The 15,238-nt window shown below is 41.4% G+C and overlaps 1 protein-coding gene across 1 annotated transcript in view; it reads right to left on the bottom strand.

The window, feature by feature from the left end:
* LAMB4 (laminin subunit beta 4) overlaps positions 1 to 15,238 on the bottom strand; it is a 127,350-nt gene that overhangs the window by 61,207 nt on the left and 50,905 nt on the right. Inside the window, exons 19-22 of the mRNA XM_083180169.1 lie at positions 12,418 to 12,561; positions 10,361 to 10,592; positions 6,516 to 6,673; positions 4,673 to 4,894 (exon numbers count right to left, since the gene is read on the bottom strand). Of these exons, the coding sequence (XP_083036295.1) occupies positions 4,673 to 4,894; positions 6,516 to 6,673; positions 10,361 to 10,592; positions 12,418 to 12,561 (756 nt within the window). The remainder of the gene's footprint in view (positions 1 to 4,672; positions 4,895 to 6,515; positions 6,674 to 10,360; positions 10,593 to 12,417; positions 12,562 to 15,238) is intronic.

The following is a 15,238-nucleotide window of genomic DNA, read 5'->3' as shown; positions in this document are numbered from 1 at the left end:
AAAAGAGTAAAATTTCTGCATTTGATTGTGCAAAAATAGATGTAGCCACGCTAATCGCACCCACAAAACAGCCGCACGAGCACTCGTGGTGTGCTGTACAGTGCATATGACTTTATATGCTTGGCTGCAAATTGTCACAACCCATTGTAATTCCTATGGCGATGCATACATGTGCGTGGGCGTGTCATATTACACATGCATATTAGACATGCTTGCCAGCTCTGCTGCCACTAGGACAAAGCTTTATCTGTAGTGCTACACATGAAAAACATGTCTACTTGGTTTCCTACTGTAATATAAGCACAGAAATTTAGTGAAATGCTCTTTTGGCTTTTGTTAATAAAGCTATAAATAAGACTGGACAAGACTTATGCCATAATTCAATTACTCACAGTAAATTGCCACAGGTGGAAAAGTGAGGTAGACTCTGGCTTTAATGCTACAGGCCGGATGTAAGGATCAGAGGCGGATTTAGACCTCATCTGGCCCCAATGCAAGATTCTGGTTTGGGGCTCTCCTCCCCTGAAACAATCCATAGCACTATATTGTTGTTGTTGTTGATTGCAGGTGGCATCAGTAGAGTACCTTGGTGCCTCCCAATCATTGCTCAGCTATGTCAACATCAACATTGCATACAAATCTGAATCAGGTCCTATGACTCTGCTGGGACTCTGCACCAGCTGACACCTGACCACAAGACACCGCTGGAGCCATCAAGTGAAGCTGCTGCACCACTGGCACTGTTTTGTCAACATTCCACCAGTTTTAACTTGATGGATGGTCAATGTTGACATGCTAAGCAGGTCAACCTGCTGCATGTAGACATTACAAACTATGTTTTCATTCTACAAAACCAACCCAATAAAATAGAATAGCTATAGCCTGTGTGTTATTACATATCTTTCCATAAGTAGAATAGGATAACGTTTTTCTAGACACTACTTCAAGGTCCTTATTCAGGTCCGTTCACTTGCATGCAAATTCGCATGCGAGCTCGATGTTTTCCACATGTGCATTTCTGCGCAAGTGCATGCACCGTGTGCGTGCTTTCACGGCAAACACATTGTTCGCCAGGTGCACGCACCCAACATTGCGGTCGGTGGGCGGGTGTGGGTCGGCTGGCCGGGGTACGCGCCCAGCTGTTCATGGACATTCCCATGAATATGCTGCATTCTCATGGAAATCGGCCAGTGATGTGGGCGGGCATCACCGGATGTCAGCTGCCTGCCCATTTCCTCCCGAATGTGCACGTATACCTGAGGGACCTGAGAGTGCACACACCTCATCTTTCCATGGATGGCAACCATCGAAAAAAATGTGGGAGTTTCCCCCTGGCCTGCGAATGGATGTTTTTGTAAAACATTCATTCTCATGCCATGTGAACAAGCATGATGTGCGAATGGGGAGTGGCCGCCCCGGCATCCACAGGGGAGGGTCTGGTGGACTCGCAAGGCTGTGTATATGCAGCCTTGCGAGTCAACCAGAATAAGGTCCCAAGTCCAGTCTGTTTTCCCAGGGAGATGCTGATATCATCACAAAAACAAGGGGCTTTTCTACTTCATTGTTCATTTTTCTGTGAGTCATGTGCTCATTATGTTTATTCTGTAGTCTGTGCTTCCAGTTATCAGACCTTCTGACAGGAAGAGATCAAGCTCAGTCAGGTCTTTTGATAAAACAAACAATGGATTCCCAGAGCGGGATGATGCTGAGAGTTAAATAAGTAAGTTACATAAACTCCTAGAGGCCTCGCGCACACAAAAAATTGTAATACATCATTTAAATCCGCTCACAAGACCATAACTAGTATAAATAATGATTATCTCTTGTCTTATATCTTGTTATATCTGGTCTTACTACAATTATGTCCTACTCATTTGAAGTTCTTTTAAATGTCATATATGTGTGTAATAAAATATTAGTAGAACTTTAATAGTAAAATATTAGTAGAACTTTATGTATAGAAGTTCTTTCTAAGCAGAATATCTAATGGATCAACAGATGCAACACCTCAGTTATTAGGCTGCATGGATGATACCTTTCTTTCATAGTGAAGAAAGATGAAAGTCTGACATACCAAGAAACAGACAGGGTAGGAGGTGGTTGTTGCACACAAAATAGCAGGGTAACTAGCGAATGGATCTAATTTGCTAAAAGTGCTACTTTATTTTCAATATGACATCCATTTATTTCAAAATACAGGTGGTTCTCAACGCAGGAGGTTGGAGTTAAGTGCAGTGAATATTGGCCTGGCTTTGATGATTGTTCTTTCCCATACAGTAGGTTCTCAAAGCTTGCTGGGTTGTGATAAGTCTGAAACTATTATTTAGATGTTAGGGCCTTAATCATTTCACTATCTACTGTATATTTTCTATTATCGGACAAAATAGAGAAATACAAAAATTCCTGTAGTAATAATGCTAATATAGGGCACATATCACTATAGATTGTAAGCTTGCAAGCAGGGCCCTCCTACCTCCATGTCGGATTGTTACTACCCAGTTTGTTTTATCACTGTTTCCTATTGTAAAGCGCAATGGAATTTACTGCGCTATATAAGAAACTGTACATAAATATTAAAAGTCGCTTGTTAAAACAACTACTCATCTGTATTTATTACAACCATCAAAGCTCACCTTACAGTATCTTATAGCTCCATACATAGTAGATGAGCATTTGAAGGATATCTCTAATGAAGCGTGCTCCCCCCGTCTGCTGAAAATGCAGGTTGCCTAATGACTATATTACTGAAGACCCACATGTTCAGTAAAGTAACTGGACAATATTCCAGTAATAACTTTCTTGCAGCAAATATTATAAAAATAAATCCAGAGAAAGTAGGTGATGTGAAGTTGCTAAGTTTGGCATCAGGTATGAGACATTAGAGGCTTATATATCCACCATGCATGCAGACACCTACTGACCTATCTCTCGGTTGATGACAGATATCGCAATCCTAGTTAAAGACTGTAATTACGCATATACTGTAGTACATCCTGACCAGGTTTTAGACCTGGTAAATAGATTGCCACAAATCTCAGACAGTTGATTACATGACACACATTGCACAAATACATACCTCCCAACCAACCCGATAATCGCGGGAACGTCCTGGTTTTCGGGGACGTTCCCGCGTCCCTCCCACCACCGACAGTGTCCCGCAGCGGGGGGACAGTTGGGAGTCCCCTATTAGTTGCTGGAGAGTGGAAAATAGATGCTGTGCACATGCGCACAGCATCTATCCCCCGCATCCAGAGGGGCTGGGGGCTTGGCTAGAGGCTTACAGAGCCTCAGGGCCATGTCCCCACAGCGGAAAACAGGGGCGTGGCCTCGTGGTATGATGTAATTGTAGGCCACGCCCCCTCATGTGGCAAGCCACTCCCCCTAATTTCGTGCGCACGCCTTTGACGTGCACAACTGTCCCTCCTCGGACAAGCTAGAAGTTGGGAGGTATGCACACATAAATAGCACACCACACACTAATGCACATTTAACACACATTAAACAACACTCATACACATTGCACACACAGCAAACCACACACACACACACACACACACACACACACACACTGCAAACACATACATAGTACACCACACAAACATGCCTGTTGTGGCCACAACACATCTCTTTCAAGGAGCTTTTAAATTAACATGTAAATATCATATTTCCAATATGCTGAGATGGAAAGTGAATAAAGATGGTAGTACATGTAAATTCAAAATTGCTCCTGTGCGAAGCTGGGACACATCGCCAGTAAATAATAAATGTTTTTTATTTCAGTAAGAAGAGCGCCCCTAACAAAGAGTCTTCTTTTCTGTTCACATATGCTAACTTATTCCGACTTCTAAATACATTTCTATTAAAAAAGTTCTAGTCTGTGAAGACAAGCACAAATATGGGGCCTATTTCATACCTCCCAACTTCTGTCCGTATGAAATAGGGACACTCGCGCGGCCCCCGAAAAGGGGGCGGGGCGTATGCAAATGAGGGCACAGCTTATGCTAATTAGCCGCAACCTCATTTTCATACGAGAATAGACGCTGTGCGCATGCGCACAGCGTCTATTCTACTAGATTGGGGGTCTCCCAACTGCCACCCCCCGCAGCGGGACAATGCCTGCCGCGGGTGGGACAGCGGGACAGGACCCGAAAATCGGGACTGTCCCTCTAAAATTGTGACAGTTGGGAGGTATGCTATTTCAGACCCATTCACAGAAGGGGCCGAATGTCCCCTTCAGCTGCATGCAAGGTGATGTGTTCTTGGAAACATCTCCTTGCATGTTACCGAGGGGAATGCGTTTTTGGGAGTGGTAGGTGGCACTTGCTCGCTAGGCAGCTAGGATTCTCTGCCTAGCCAGGTGCTTAAGGTGGGATGCTTACCTGGGGTCAGATGCACCAAGCTTCAAAAAGTGATAAAGTAGAGAGTGATAAACAACCAGCCAATCAGTTCCTGGTATTTTTCAAACCCTGCCTTTAACATGGCAGTTAGGAGCGGATTGGCTGGTTGTTTATCACTCTCCACTTTATGTAGATTGGTGCATCTGGCCCCTGTGCTTGTGGGAGGTACGGTCGTAAAATGTACAGAATGTCTTTCCGTACATTTGTTTGTATATATACATTAGATATCATATAATTAAGCTCTTAAATCACTTTCATAGCAATTTTCTGCTTACTTGAACAATTTCGAAGACGTCCAGATCCAAAGAAACCTGGTAGACAGGATTCACAGTTCATTCCGTATGTGTTATTCAAACATTTTAGACACTCCCCTGTGACTTTATCGCATGATTCAGGATCTGTTACATTAATGTTGTTATTGCACTGACAGGGTGAACACTGTTCCCCTTCTTTTAGATTTCCATAAAAACCATTAGGACATTCTTTACAACTCTTTCCTAAGAGAGAAAATAAACGAACATCATGAATTGTTCTAATTTCATTTAAAAATGATGATGTAACATATGCATTGTACCCAATAAGCTTCCCCACCTTGTATATTTGTCAGTGAGATGAACAGCCTGAGGAGCTGACAACTCTGGATTACATGCTGCATATCTTCCCAATGTGCAATTATATTTCTATGTCATATGCTTGAGAAGCTGATTGATGGTTTATATGGACAACTTTCCCACCTGTCATTTCACTTACCATAGGTTCCAATGAGGACACTGGGAGTGCCCCATACCTATTGCCAGCTATAGACTCTTGCAAGGCAGTCCCACAATGCCTTGCAAGGTTGCATTCTACTGTGAGTGTAAAGAACAGCTAAGACTCAGCGGGGACCAACCAGCTTCTATTTGAGGAGTATACCCCTAATGTATGAAATTCCACTTTTAGAGGAGATGCTCTTTTTTGGCATAATGCTTCTTATTGGGACAGTCCTTACAGTATTTCGGAGCTCATAGACCCCAGCTCACTCCACAAAGGCTGTAATAAAGGAAAAGCCTACTCTGTATCATAAACTAAACAAGTCTGTCTGTTGTTACCCAGTTTGTTTTATCACTGTCTACTATTGTAAAGCGCAACAGAATCTGCTGCACTATATAAGAAACTGTAAATAAATAACTAAAATAAACAGACTCACTTTTTAGCTCCACTATGCCTGTAAAACTGAGAGGGAAGTATAGAGACAGCTAGATATATGAGGACCGATGAGCCCCCCTATTCAGATTGGGCAATGGTCAAGACCCAATTGTTTACTGGGCAATTCCAAGATCTTGGAAGACAAATTTACAGTATGACCTTGGTGTAGAAGAGCTGGGCTCCCTCCTAAGCCTCTGGCACCCCTTGCTCCCATTATAGCTATGCACACCCCTTTAGTTTCACAATTCTATATCTCATTTGTTGCCTAATGTTTGTGTTACTTAATGTTCAGACCATGGATATCTTTGCACTGTTTCTAGTATAATATATTTGGGAAATCACAAGGATTTATAGATTGTAAGCTTGCAAGCAGGGCCCTCCTACTTCTATGTTGGTTTGTTACTACCAATTTGTTTTATCCCTTTTTCCTATTGTAAAGCGTAACAGTATCTTACTGCGCTAAAGAAGAAATTGTAAATAACTAAAAATGTAATCTCTGTATTCCAAAAAGCAATAGTGCTGTATAACCTAGTAACTACATAAACATTCCTGTATTAGGAGGACACACTGGTGAGCTCTGATCCAATTGAAATAACCAGCTCTGATCCAATTGAAATAACCAGACGTGTGGGATTGAAAGAAACCTTTATATGCCTATAGGGCACAACAGAGAGGTCAGTTGCAGGGGGTAATACCCCCGGTGGTTTATATCGTCAATCTGACTCTTTCTGTAGCCCTATTTGGACATCGCAAGTGTATTCACCATTTTTGTGTTTGTGGATAGGAGGACACACTGCAACACAGAATATGTGACTCTCTGTATTACAATGATGTGCATAGTAATCGTGCACTGGACACCTATTGTTTGCTGCCAATCTTTGCTTGACTCTTCTGCTGAGGACATAACATAAAGGGAAAATGTAGCATCTATACCTGTGTAACCGTCAAGACAGTTGCAAGTTATCTCCAATGTGTCAGGGTCTTGTTCACAGGAATGTGCAAAATATTGGTTGCTTGTAGGAGAATCTGGACACATGCATGGGAGGCATTGCTGCCCCAATAATGGGTTTCCAAAATAATTATCAATACACCTACATAAATGAGAAAAAACAAATATACAGTGACTATTTGTGTACAAGTTGGCCTACATGGATTATTCAGCACCACATCCTTTCCATGAGTACATCTTGTTGTACTGTATCTTGTTTAAGGTGAAATAGGTAATCTCAGGAAATTTTGGGTAAATTCCACAAAATTATAGAATATTCAAGGTTAACATGAATTCAACAATTTTATATACAAGTAAGTATGTTGCTACTGTATGACATGTTGGTATGGCCTTATAATAATAAATAGTACCCCATAGATTGTGAGCTTGTGAGGACAGCCATCATACCTCTTTTTCTGTCTGTTATTTACCCATGTTTTATTACTATTTTTCTGCCAATTGTAAAGCGCAAAAGGATATGCCGAGTCACAGGCAATGCCACTGTGGCTGCTACAAAAGAACTGCACCGATTACAGCTGGTACAAAACACAGCTGCCAGGCTGTTAACCAATCAGCCCCATTCCAGCCACATACCTCCCATTCTCTACTCCCTTCACTGGCTGGCCACAAAATGGCAGGTCATTTTCAAGATCAACTTGCTGAGTTTCAAAGCCCTACATGACCAAGACCCAGCTTCTGATTCCATACTGTTCCACCCAATTACTGCGATCTTTACATAAAGGACTTTTAGCAGTACCTAGGATCTCCCGTAATTATTACATCTGGGGGTCGAGCTTTTAGCCATGCAGCCTTAACTTTATGGAACTCACTTCCCCGCACAGTTCGAGGAACCCATACTAGAATGCTTCAAAAACAGACTCAAGACTTTCCTATTTACTCAAGCATTTCCTTCATTCCCTTAAGTATTGTTCATGAAAAGCTTTTCTGTACTTCATTGTTTATGTACTGTATTACATTCATTCTATCTGTTGAACTCCTTGAGTCCTATTGAAGAAAGAGCACTATATAAATAAAATTATTATTATTATTACCGCACAGGCATTAAAATCACTGAACACTCCTATCCCAAAAGGCGCTGTTGTGATTGAAGTGCAAGGCATCAGAAAGGTCTTGGACACACAATGGGCTATCCTGGCTGATGACTGGCAGGTGGCTTTTCAGAAGCAAATAGATGGTTAATTTTATGGGTGTGTCACTGAAGTGATTGTATGGACAGGTGCTTAATCGCTCACACTGGAGGCCATACTCAGACAGAAAATCTAAACCTGCCAAAGAGCTGCTGCAAGTTTCCATGGTGCAAGCTATGGTGAAATGTAAAGATGCACCAGGTGGTATTACAGCTTCTGTAAACACTGAAAGTGGGCATCTCAGTTCTTGCACAGTCATACGCATGGCTGCATGCCAGTGAAGGGATTTGTAGTTGAAGCTTTGAAAAGTCTTTGCCTACCTCTGAAACATGCCATGTATGAGGTAGGGCAGCGTTTTTCAACCACTGTATAATGGCACACTATTATGCCTTGAGCTGTTCTCAAGTGTGCCACCAGATCTAGAAATGTCCTCACCAGTTTACAGCAACAACTACCAGTTCAACTGTTTTTCACTGGTCTCTTGTTTTCATGTGAGGGAAAATATGTATATTTCTTTATACTGTGGCGACCAGTGTGTACTGTGTATTCACAACAAAACCTATGTCCATATTGAAATATATATAGGGAACAATAAAATAGTGTGCAAATACAACTTATCATGGGTCCTTTTTGTGGACATACAAGTTCCAGAGATTCAAAATGGAGACACTTCTCTACAGTTTTCTATGTATTAAATGGCACTTCAGTTCAATTATCAGAATGGCTGCTACTTCTCCACCATCATGGTTTCTAAATTCCACAGGTATGCACATCTAAAGAAATGAGATCGAGTGCCCCATAGTGCAAGTATCCATGTATAAAAGGCATCAATTAGGGATTAGAAATTAGAAATTACACTGTTCCTAAATTGAAGGAAAATCAGGGTTAAATGGGATCCTTATAGTTCTCTCTATCATATTCTCACCCTTTGACATTTTTAAAATGAGTTATGAAGTCTTATTGATGTAGTTAAGTAATGGTTGTAAGGCAATTGCTCTTCAAAAACAGCTGTTGGTGATGATTGTTCTCAGAAAGGGTACATAGGAGGTAACTGACTGATTCTAGGCCTGTGACGAAACGCGAAAGGGCTTGGCCTAGTGCGATGACTGACTGACAAAAAATCGAGACATCAGGAGTGTGTAAACAGCTCTATATTTGCACTACCAAATGTATACTACTTGAGTGCGGTGAATTGTACCGCCAATTGTGGTATGTGACCTCACACTTTTTACCTGTGTTTGAATAAATGTTTTATACACGGATACATGCACTATGGAGCTCTCCAACTCATTTCTTTAGACGTAGGCACTCACAGTCCTTGTCCTTCAGGGATAAAATAACTCCCAACATGCAAGCAGCGTATTAGGGGTTATTTTATCCCTGAATAACTAAGGACCGTGAGTGCCACCCATCAAGCCCTATATATACTGTATGAAAATTTATAGGGATGGCACAGGGCACATATTGAAATCATATATCAAAATATTTACCAGCATTGTAGGCTCCAGCCAGCTACCAGCCGGCATGCCAATCAGCATTCACTAATCAGCATACTATCTGGCTGAATGCGGGTGTGTGTGTGTGTGTGTGTGTGTGTGTGTGTGTGGGGGGGGGGGGGCAGATAGTGCATGTTGCTTTGCTACTCTAATTTTGTGATCACCACCTGCCCCTGCTGAAAGTCAATACTATTGTCGGGCCATGGGAACCACATGAACGTGACTATACATTACATATATATCTCAATGTCTGAATGGGCTATAGATACATTGCAATACAGTATATCTACCCACTTGGATGCAGAGAAAAAGGAATAAATTCCTTTTAAAGGGAATTGCGCTAGAGGGTAAAAGCAGCTTGATATAAATAGGAAGATGAATAGTGAGGTTTTACAAGCGCTAAGGAGAGGGAGGTGGGTGGGTACTGTAGATATGCAGAGTGCAGAAGCAGGTGAGTATAATGATAATAGCAGTGAGATAAGTAAAGAGGAGTAAATAAAATGAAATAAAAATACAAATAAAAATAAATTGAAATAAAAAATAATAAATAATAATAAAATAAAATATAAAATAATAAAAACAAATTGACGTGACCAAATTGATGTTTATACTCCTTATTGGAGTTTGTGGAAGCAGTCCAGTAGTATTGAGAAAGCTAGGCTGGCTTACCCTGCACTAAGTATGTACTGCCGCATGACGTAGGCTGAGTACCTTTCTGGCGGGGTTCCGGAGTTTTTTTCACAAGTGACGTCACCTGCCGGCTTTTACCTTGCGCTTGCAGCGGCACTGGCAGGGGCGTGCTCTGTGTCTCCGTCTGGGGGCTTCTTAGTTCATCCAGAAGCTTAGCTCTCTCCATACTACTGGACTGCTTCCACAAACTCCAATAAGGAGTGTAAACATCAATTTGGTCGCGTCAATTTGTTTTTATTATTTTATATTTTATTTTATTAATTATTTATTATTTTTTATTTCAATTTATTTTTATTTGTATTTTTATTTCTTTTCATTTACTCATATCTACCCACTTATCTAAGTAATGATTCAACTGGGGTTTTCTTGAAAAATAATATCACCCCAATAAAATTGTAGCTGTCTGTGAACACTCACTACATATATACATTTAACATTACCAGTATGCTTCCATACCGTTCACAGTTGGCTCCAGTTGTAAATTTCTTGCAGCCAGTACAAGCACCAGTCACTGGGTCACAGAGCTCTGAATTGCCATTGCACTCACAGGGTCTACATTTTGGAAATCCAAAATATCCTGACAGGCAGCTGTCACAACGACGACCCATAACTTCTCTACGGCAGGCACACTGTCCAGACACCTGATCACATAATCCGCTCAATGAACCTTGGCTATCACAGTCGCACTCTAGAAGAGATTACAAAGAAATGCATTAAAAGGGAATTGAGTTAGGTTCTTTCCCATCCAGAGTGTAGGCTTGTCTGACAATTGGTCTAGTTTCCTACTTTCTTTTATTTGGAACCCATGTCCTTACTTTTTCTAATGAAATATATTGGTGGTTTAGAAGCAACTACTTACCAGCCCATTAAAATGACAAAACAACATAACTGTAATGCCAGCACCGACAGATGTGCATGCCCGAATGGAGAAACACTTACATTGCTAACTTGAGGATGATCAAGTGCTCACTGATGCTCAACACACTTATATTACCCTATATAAAGGTGAGGAGCAGCATTAGCCATTTATTATATAGGATTATATTACTACTATTAGGACAATCTAGAGAGTTAACTTTGGGTGGGGTGTGCTGAAACTGAAACCTAAATTACAGCGTAAAAATAATGCAGCCAGTATTTACCCTGCATAGAAACAAAACAACTCACACAAATCTAACTCTCTCTAAACATGTTACATCTGCCCCACCTGCAGTGCACATGGTTTTGCCCATTTTCCAAACACATTTGTACTGAGCTCAGATCTAAATAAGGCCCAATGTCAGGACTGCAGGCAGCTGAATGCTGCAGCTGCTGCCTGCACCACAGGGGTAACGGTAGGGCAGTCTGGTACACAGCTCAAAGCCCGCTGCCAGCCAGTCACACACTGCCAGCGAGATGCTGGCAGCGGCTGTGTGTATTGGGGAAAATGGAGACACAGCTGAATCATGCTGTGATCTGATTTCAGTACCAGTGGCATGCACGAATCAGGGGGAGTGTGTGGGGGCTCTTAATGTTTGGTGGCCCCGAGACGACCGCCCCTCCTTGGATCTGGTAATGATTGTGGGTTATTCAGAGATGAACATATGTAGAGAATGATCCATCTGGTTTCAGACATATTTCTTGTATAAAGGATACACCTGGTACAAATGTACACAAAGAGAGAGGACAGCTACTATCACAAGCAGATGCATGATAGGATATGGCTGCATAAATGTGGCCATCTTTAAATGCAGATGAAGATCCACATATATTTCTAAGCATGACGTGTCATGAATGCAACTCCAAATCAGGCCTTTAGTGTTTTATGTCCCGATGGTGTTGCTACTCTGAGAACTGGCTGGTGGGAAAGCAGCCATCAGGTACCTGTGAAGTTGACAACGTCTGCTTCTCCATGCTAGTTATGGTAATGGACTTGGGGAACACTACACAGTCCCCTGTCACTTTGGCAAATATTGAACACAGAGACATATGGCCTGTCACCTGCTGTGGAGTGGTGTGGAGTACTTTGCAATGAGGGTGGAGCTCTGATAATGTTGTTAATTGCATCCAAATTACCACCACACTTGACCCTTGTACCTCCTGTCTGGGCACTGCAGAAGTAGAAGTAGATGATCTCTTTCATACATGTGCAAACAATGGACAACATGGAAATTGACCAGAAATTGAAACAATGGCCTTAATCCGTGAAACATTGCAGAACATTGCAAGAAACAACAAGGGGAAATATATCAAACACTCTAAAAAAGGACAATTGAAGGTGTATTCCATACCAGCCAATCAGATTTCAGCTATCATTTTATAGAATATGCTAGCTACATGATAGCTAGATTTGTATTGGCATCTATGGCTCAAATCTCTCCACTTGTCATATTTTATGTAAAATCTCTCCCCATTCAATGGGTAAAACACTGAATAACAATTTTTTTCCATATACGAAGTCCTTGTCATCTCCCATTACCTTTGCTGAAAGAGAACATATATATTCAGTGAATATATCAGTTTATTATTTATACCTTGACAGCCACTTGGGCCAAATCCATAACTGCCTACGGCACACCGATCACAGCAGCTTCCAACTACATTCAGTTTGCACTGACATCGTCCTCCAATCTTACTGCAGGCGGCACTTAATGATCCATCGGGATTACATGTGCACTCTGTAAGAGACAGTCATTATTTCTCAGTTGTTATATATATATATATATATATATATATATATATGTGTGTGTGTGTGTGTGGTTTCTGTGCATTTTACCTTTCCTGTAATTGAAAATCACATGAACATTTCTATTAAGTGAAAATAGGGATCAGAATGCATTCAAACTAATGGCATAATTTATCTCACAAAAATCCAAAGGCCCAAACAAGAATAAGATTAACATAGGGCCTGATTCAGTAACGTTGGCACAAGAAAAGCTGCTTACATCAGCTAAGCATATGCAATCCTTAGAAATGCAAATTGCGATGCAATTGCAGTTTTAGATGAACATCATGACCATCGATCATCATGACCATCGATCATGATGTTTATCTTCGACTACAAGTCTCATTAATTCTGGCCTTACTCAGACTTGCAGTCACAGGGGGCATTGTGAGGCCAAGGCCACCATTTTCCTGAACCCCATGAATGCCCGTGCCTGCCAATCAGGCAGAACATGTCCTGCACATCAATCGGGAAACTGCTGGTTGCACTGAATAAGCGATTCAACCTAATTTTGTCAAAGTCCATTAAAAATATTTTAGTAGTAATATAAAAAAATGGTTTCCATTTCCAAAGAAATGATGTATAAAGAGCTTGGATAGAACTGAATCAAGAATTTTACCATCTATCGCAAGAACCCTGGAGCCACGTAGTTAAAAATACATAGTCATCATACAGTAAATTGAGAAATAGATATTATCAAATGTAATTTACAAACATTACTAGATTTACCAACAGATTAAATACTATTTGTTTAAACATTTCAATAAAAATTTTATTATATTACTGTATGTACAATTTGGTACATATCACAAGTTGATGCCTCAGTTTATGTGTATATATTGTATGTCGGTTGTTAAATTCCTAATGTAGTTAATAAATAAAGTAAGAAACTTTGCCTCAAGTAGCAGAACAAAGGATTGTCAATCATGTAGAAAAGGGCTTTTCCATACTTCCCACAAACATTCCCCTTAATTTACGTTACCTGAGGTCATCCCTCATCTTTAATCTGGCTGGTAGTGTTTACATGACAATATACTTGGGAATGTCTGTCTGAGGTCAGTACCAGGTTGGAATGTACTTTTTAATGGAATGTTGAAAGATTCTGTTCACTGCAGGTATGTATGAGGGAAAACGTGATTGCATAGTAAATGTAAATCTGTGACAAGTGGTCTTAATATAAATATTTTATTTCTAGAAGCTGGTTTATGTTACGATACTTTAAATCCTTGTGCTAATTGTTTTAGTAATAATTTATATAGTAACCTATTGTTTATAAGTGATGTTACTGGAGATGTAACTGAATGGCCAGGGGCCTGGGGCACTGTTTAGATCAGCACAGGAAGGAGGGAGAAACCTTAAGAGCAGGGATTGGAGATCTCCTTTATTGCGATGCTTACTTACTGTGATTAATTATACAGAGAAGGGAGTCTCCATCACTAAGCAGGGCGAGGTACCTAGCCACTGCACTTTCTGGTAATAAATAGGCACAAGAAATGTAGGAGTGCATTAGTCTGTACATGATGAGCAGTGATGAGAGGCTTAGCATATTGATTTTCATCAGCTTCTATGTATGTTAGGGCAGCACAGACGGTGCAATGGTTAGCATTACTGCCTCACAGTGCTGAGGTCATGGGATCGATTCCCATCGATTAACTGTGCAGAGTTTGTATATTCTCCCTGTGCTTGCGCAGGTTTCCTCCCACACTCCAAAAATATACTGGTAGGCTAATTGGCTCCCAACAAATTAACCCTAGAATGTGTGTGTGTGTGTGTGTGTGTGTGTGTGTACATGTGGTAGGGAATATAGATTGTAAGCTCCACTGGGGCAGGGACTGATGCGAATGTTCATTTACAGTATTCTCTGTAAAGTGCTGTAATAGAAACTGTTAATAAATAATAAGGGTGTGTCATAGAGTGGGGGTTTGGTATAGGGGGTATTCCCAAACCCCCACTGTATGACACAGTGCACACTTCTGTGGTGACACCCTGTATCCCTTAACCCCCAAAGTATGACACAGTGTGAGCCGCCTACACAGGGGTAAGAGGGTGACTCCCTGGGTTATGGTGTAGCAGATTGAAGCGGTCTAGATTGACCATGTCATGGTTGCCTGTTCTTAACCTAGTTAGATGCCTAAAGATAGTTGAAATGGGACAAAACAAATGGGAAAAACTCATGTTGACCATGTGACCATTGACCACGCTCCCACTGATCTAACGCTGGCCCCTAACCTTTGTTACTCTTGAGCTAGACGTGGTCGACTTTGCTTAGGAGTCTAATTGGACGGGTTAGACTAAGCATTGTCGACCATAACATGGTCAATCTAGACATTGTAGATGCCCATAAAAACCGGTGGGTGCGCCCATGGAAACGCGAGCGGACAACGGCGAGCACAGGCATGACCCTGCCTGCTTTGGTGTGCAGGCGCATGCGAGTGGATGTGTAAGAGTACACATACGCCCGCAGTGATTCGGGTGGGCGTGCGATCGGCATATACCTGCTCGCTAGGCAGTGAATATACGCAGCCTAGTGAACAGGCCTGAATTACTCCCTATATGTGAGTGCTGGTCTGTGCTATATGGGGTATGTGTGCTTATATATATTCCTGTGCTCAGGGGCTTTAAAAAGCAGC

The sequence above is a fragment of the Crinia signifera genome, chromosome 4 (assembly GCF_055691185.1).
Source record: "Crinia signifera chromosome 4, ASM5569118v1, whole genome shotgun sequence".
Lineage (NCBI taxonomy): Eukaryota > Metazoa > Chordata > Amphibia > Anura > Myobatrachidae > Crinia > Crinia signifera.
The sequence above is the reverse complement of the archived record's forward strand: the minus strand, read 5'-3'. Positions and strand labels throughout refer to the sequence as shown.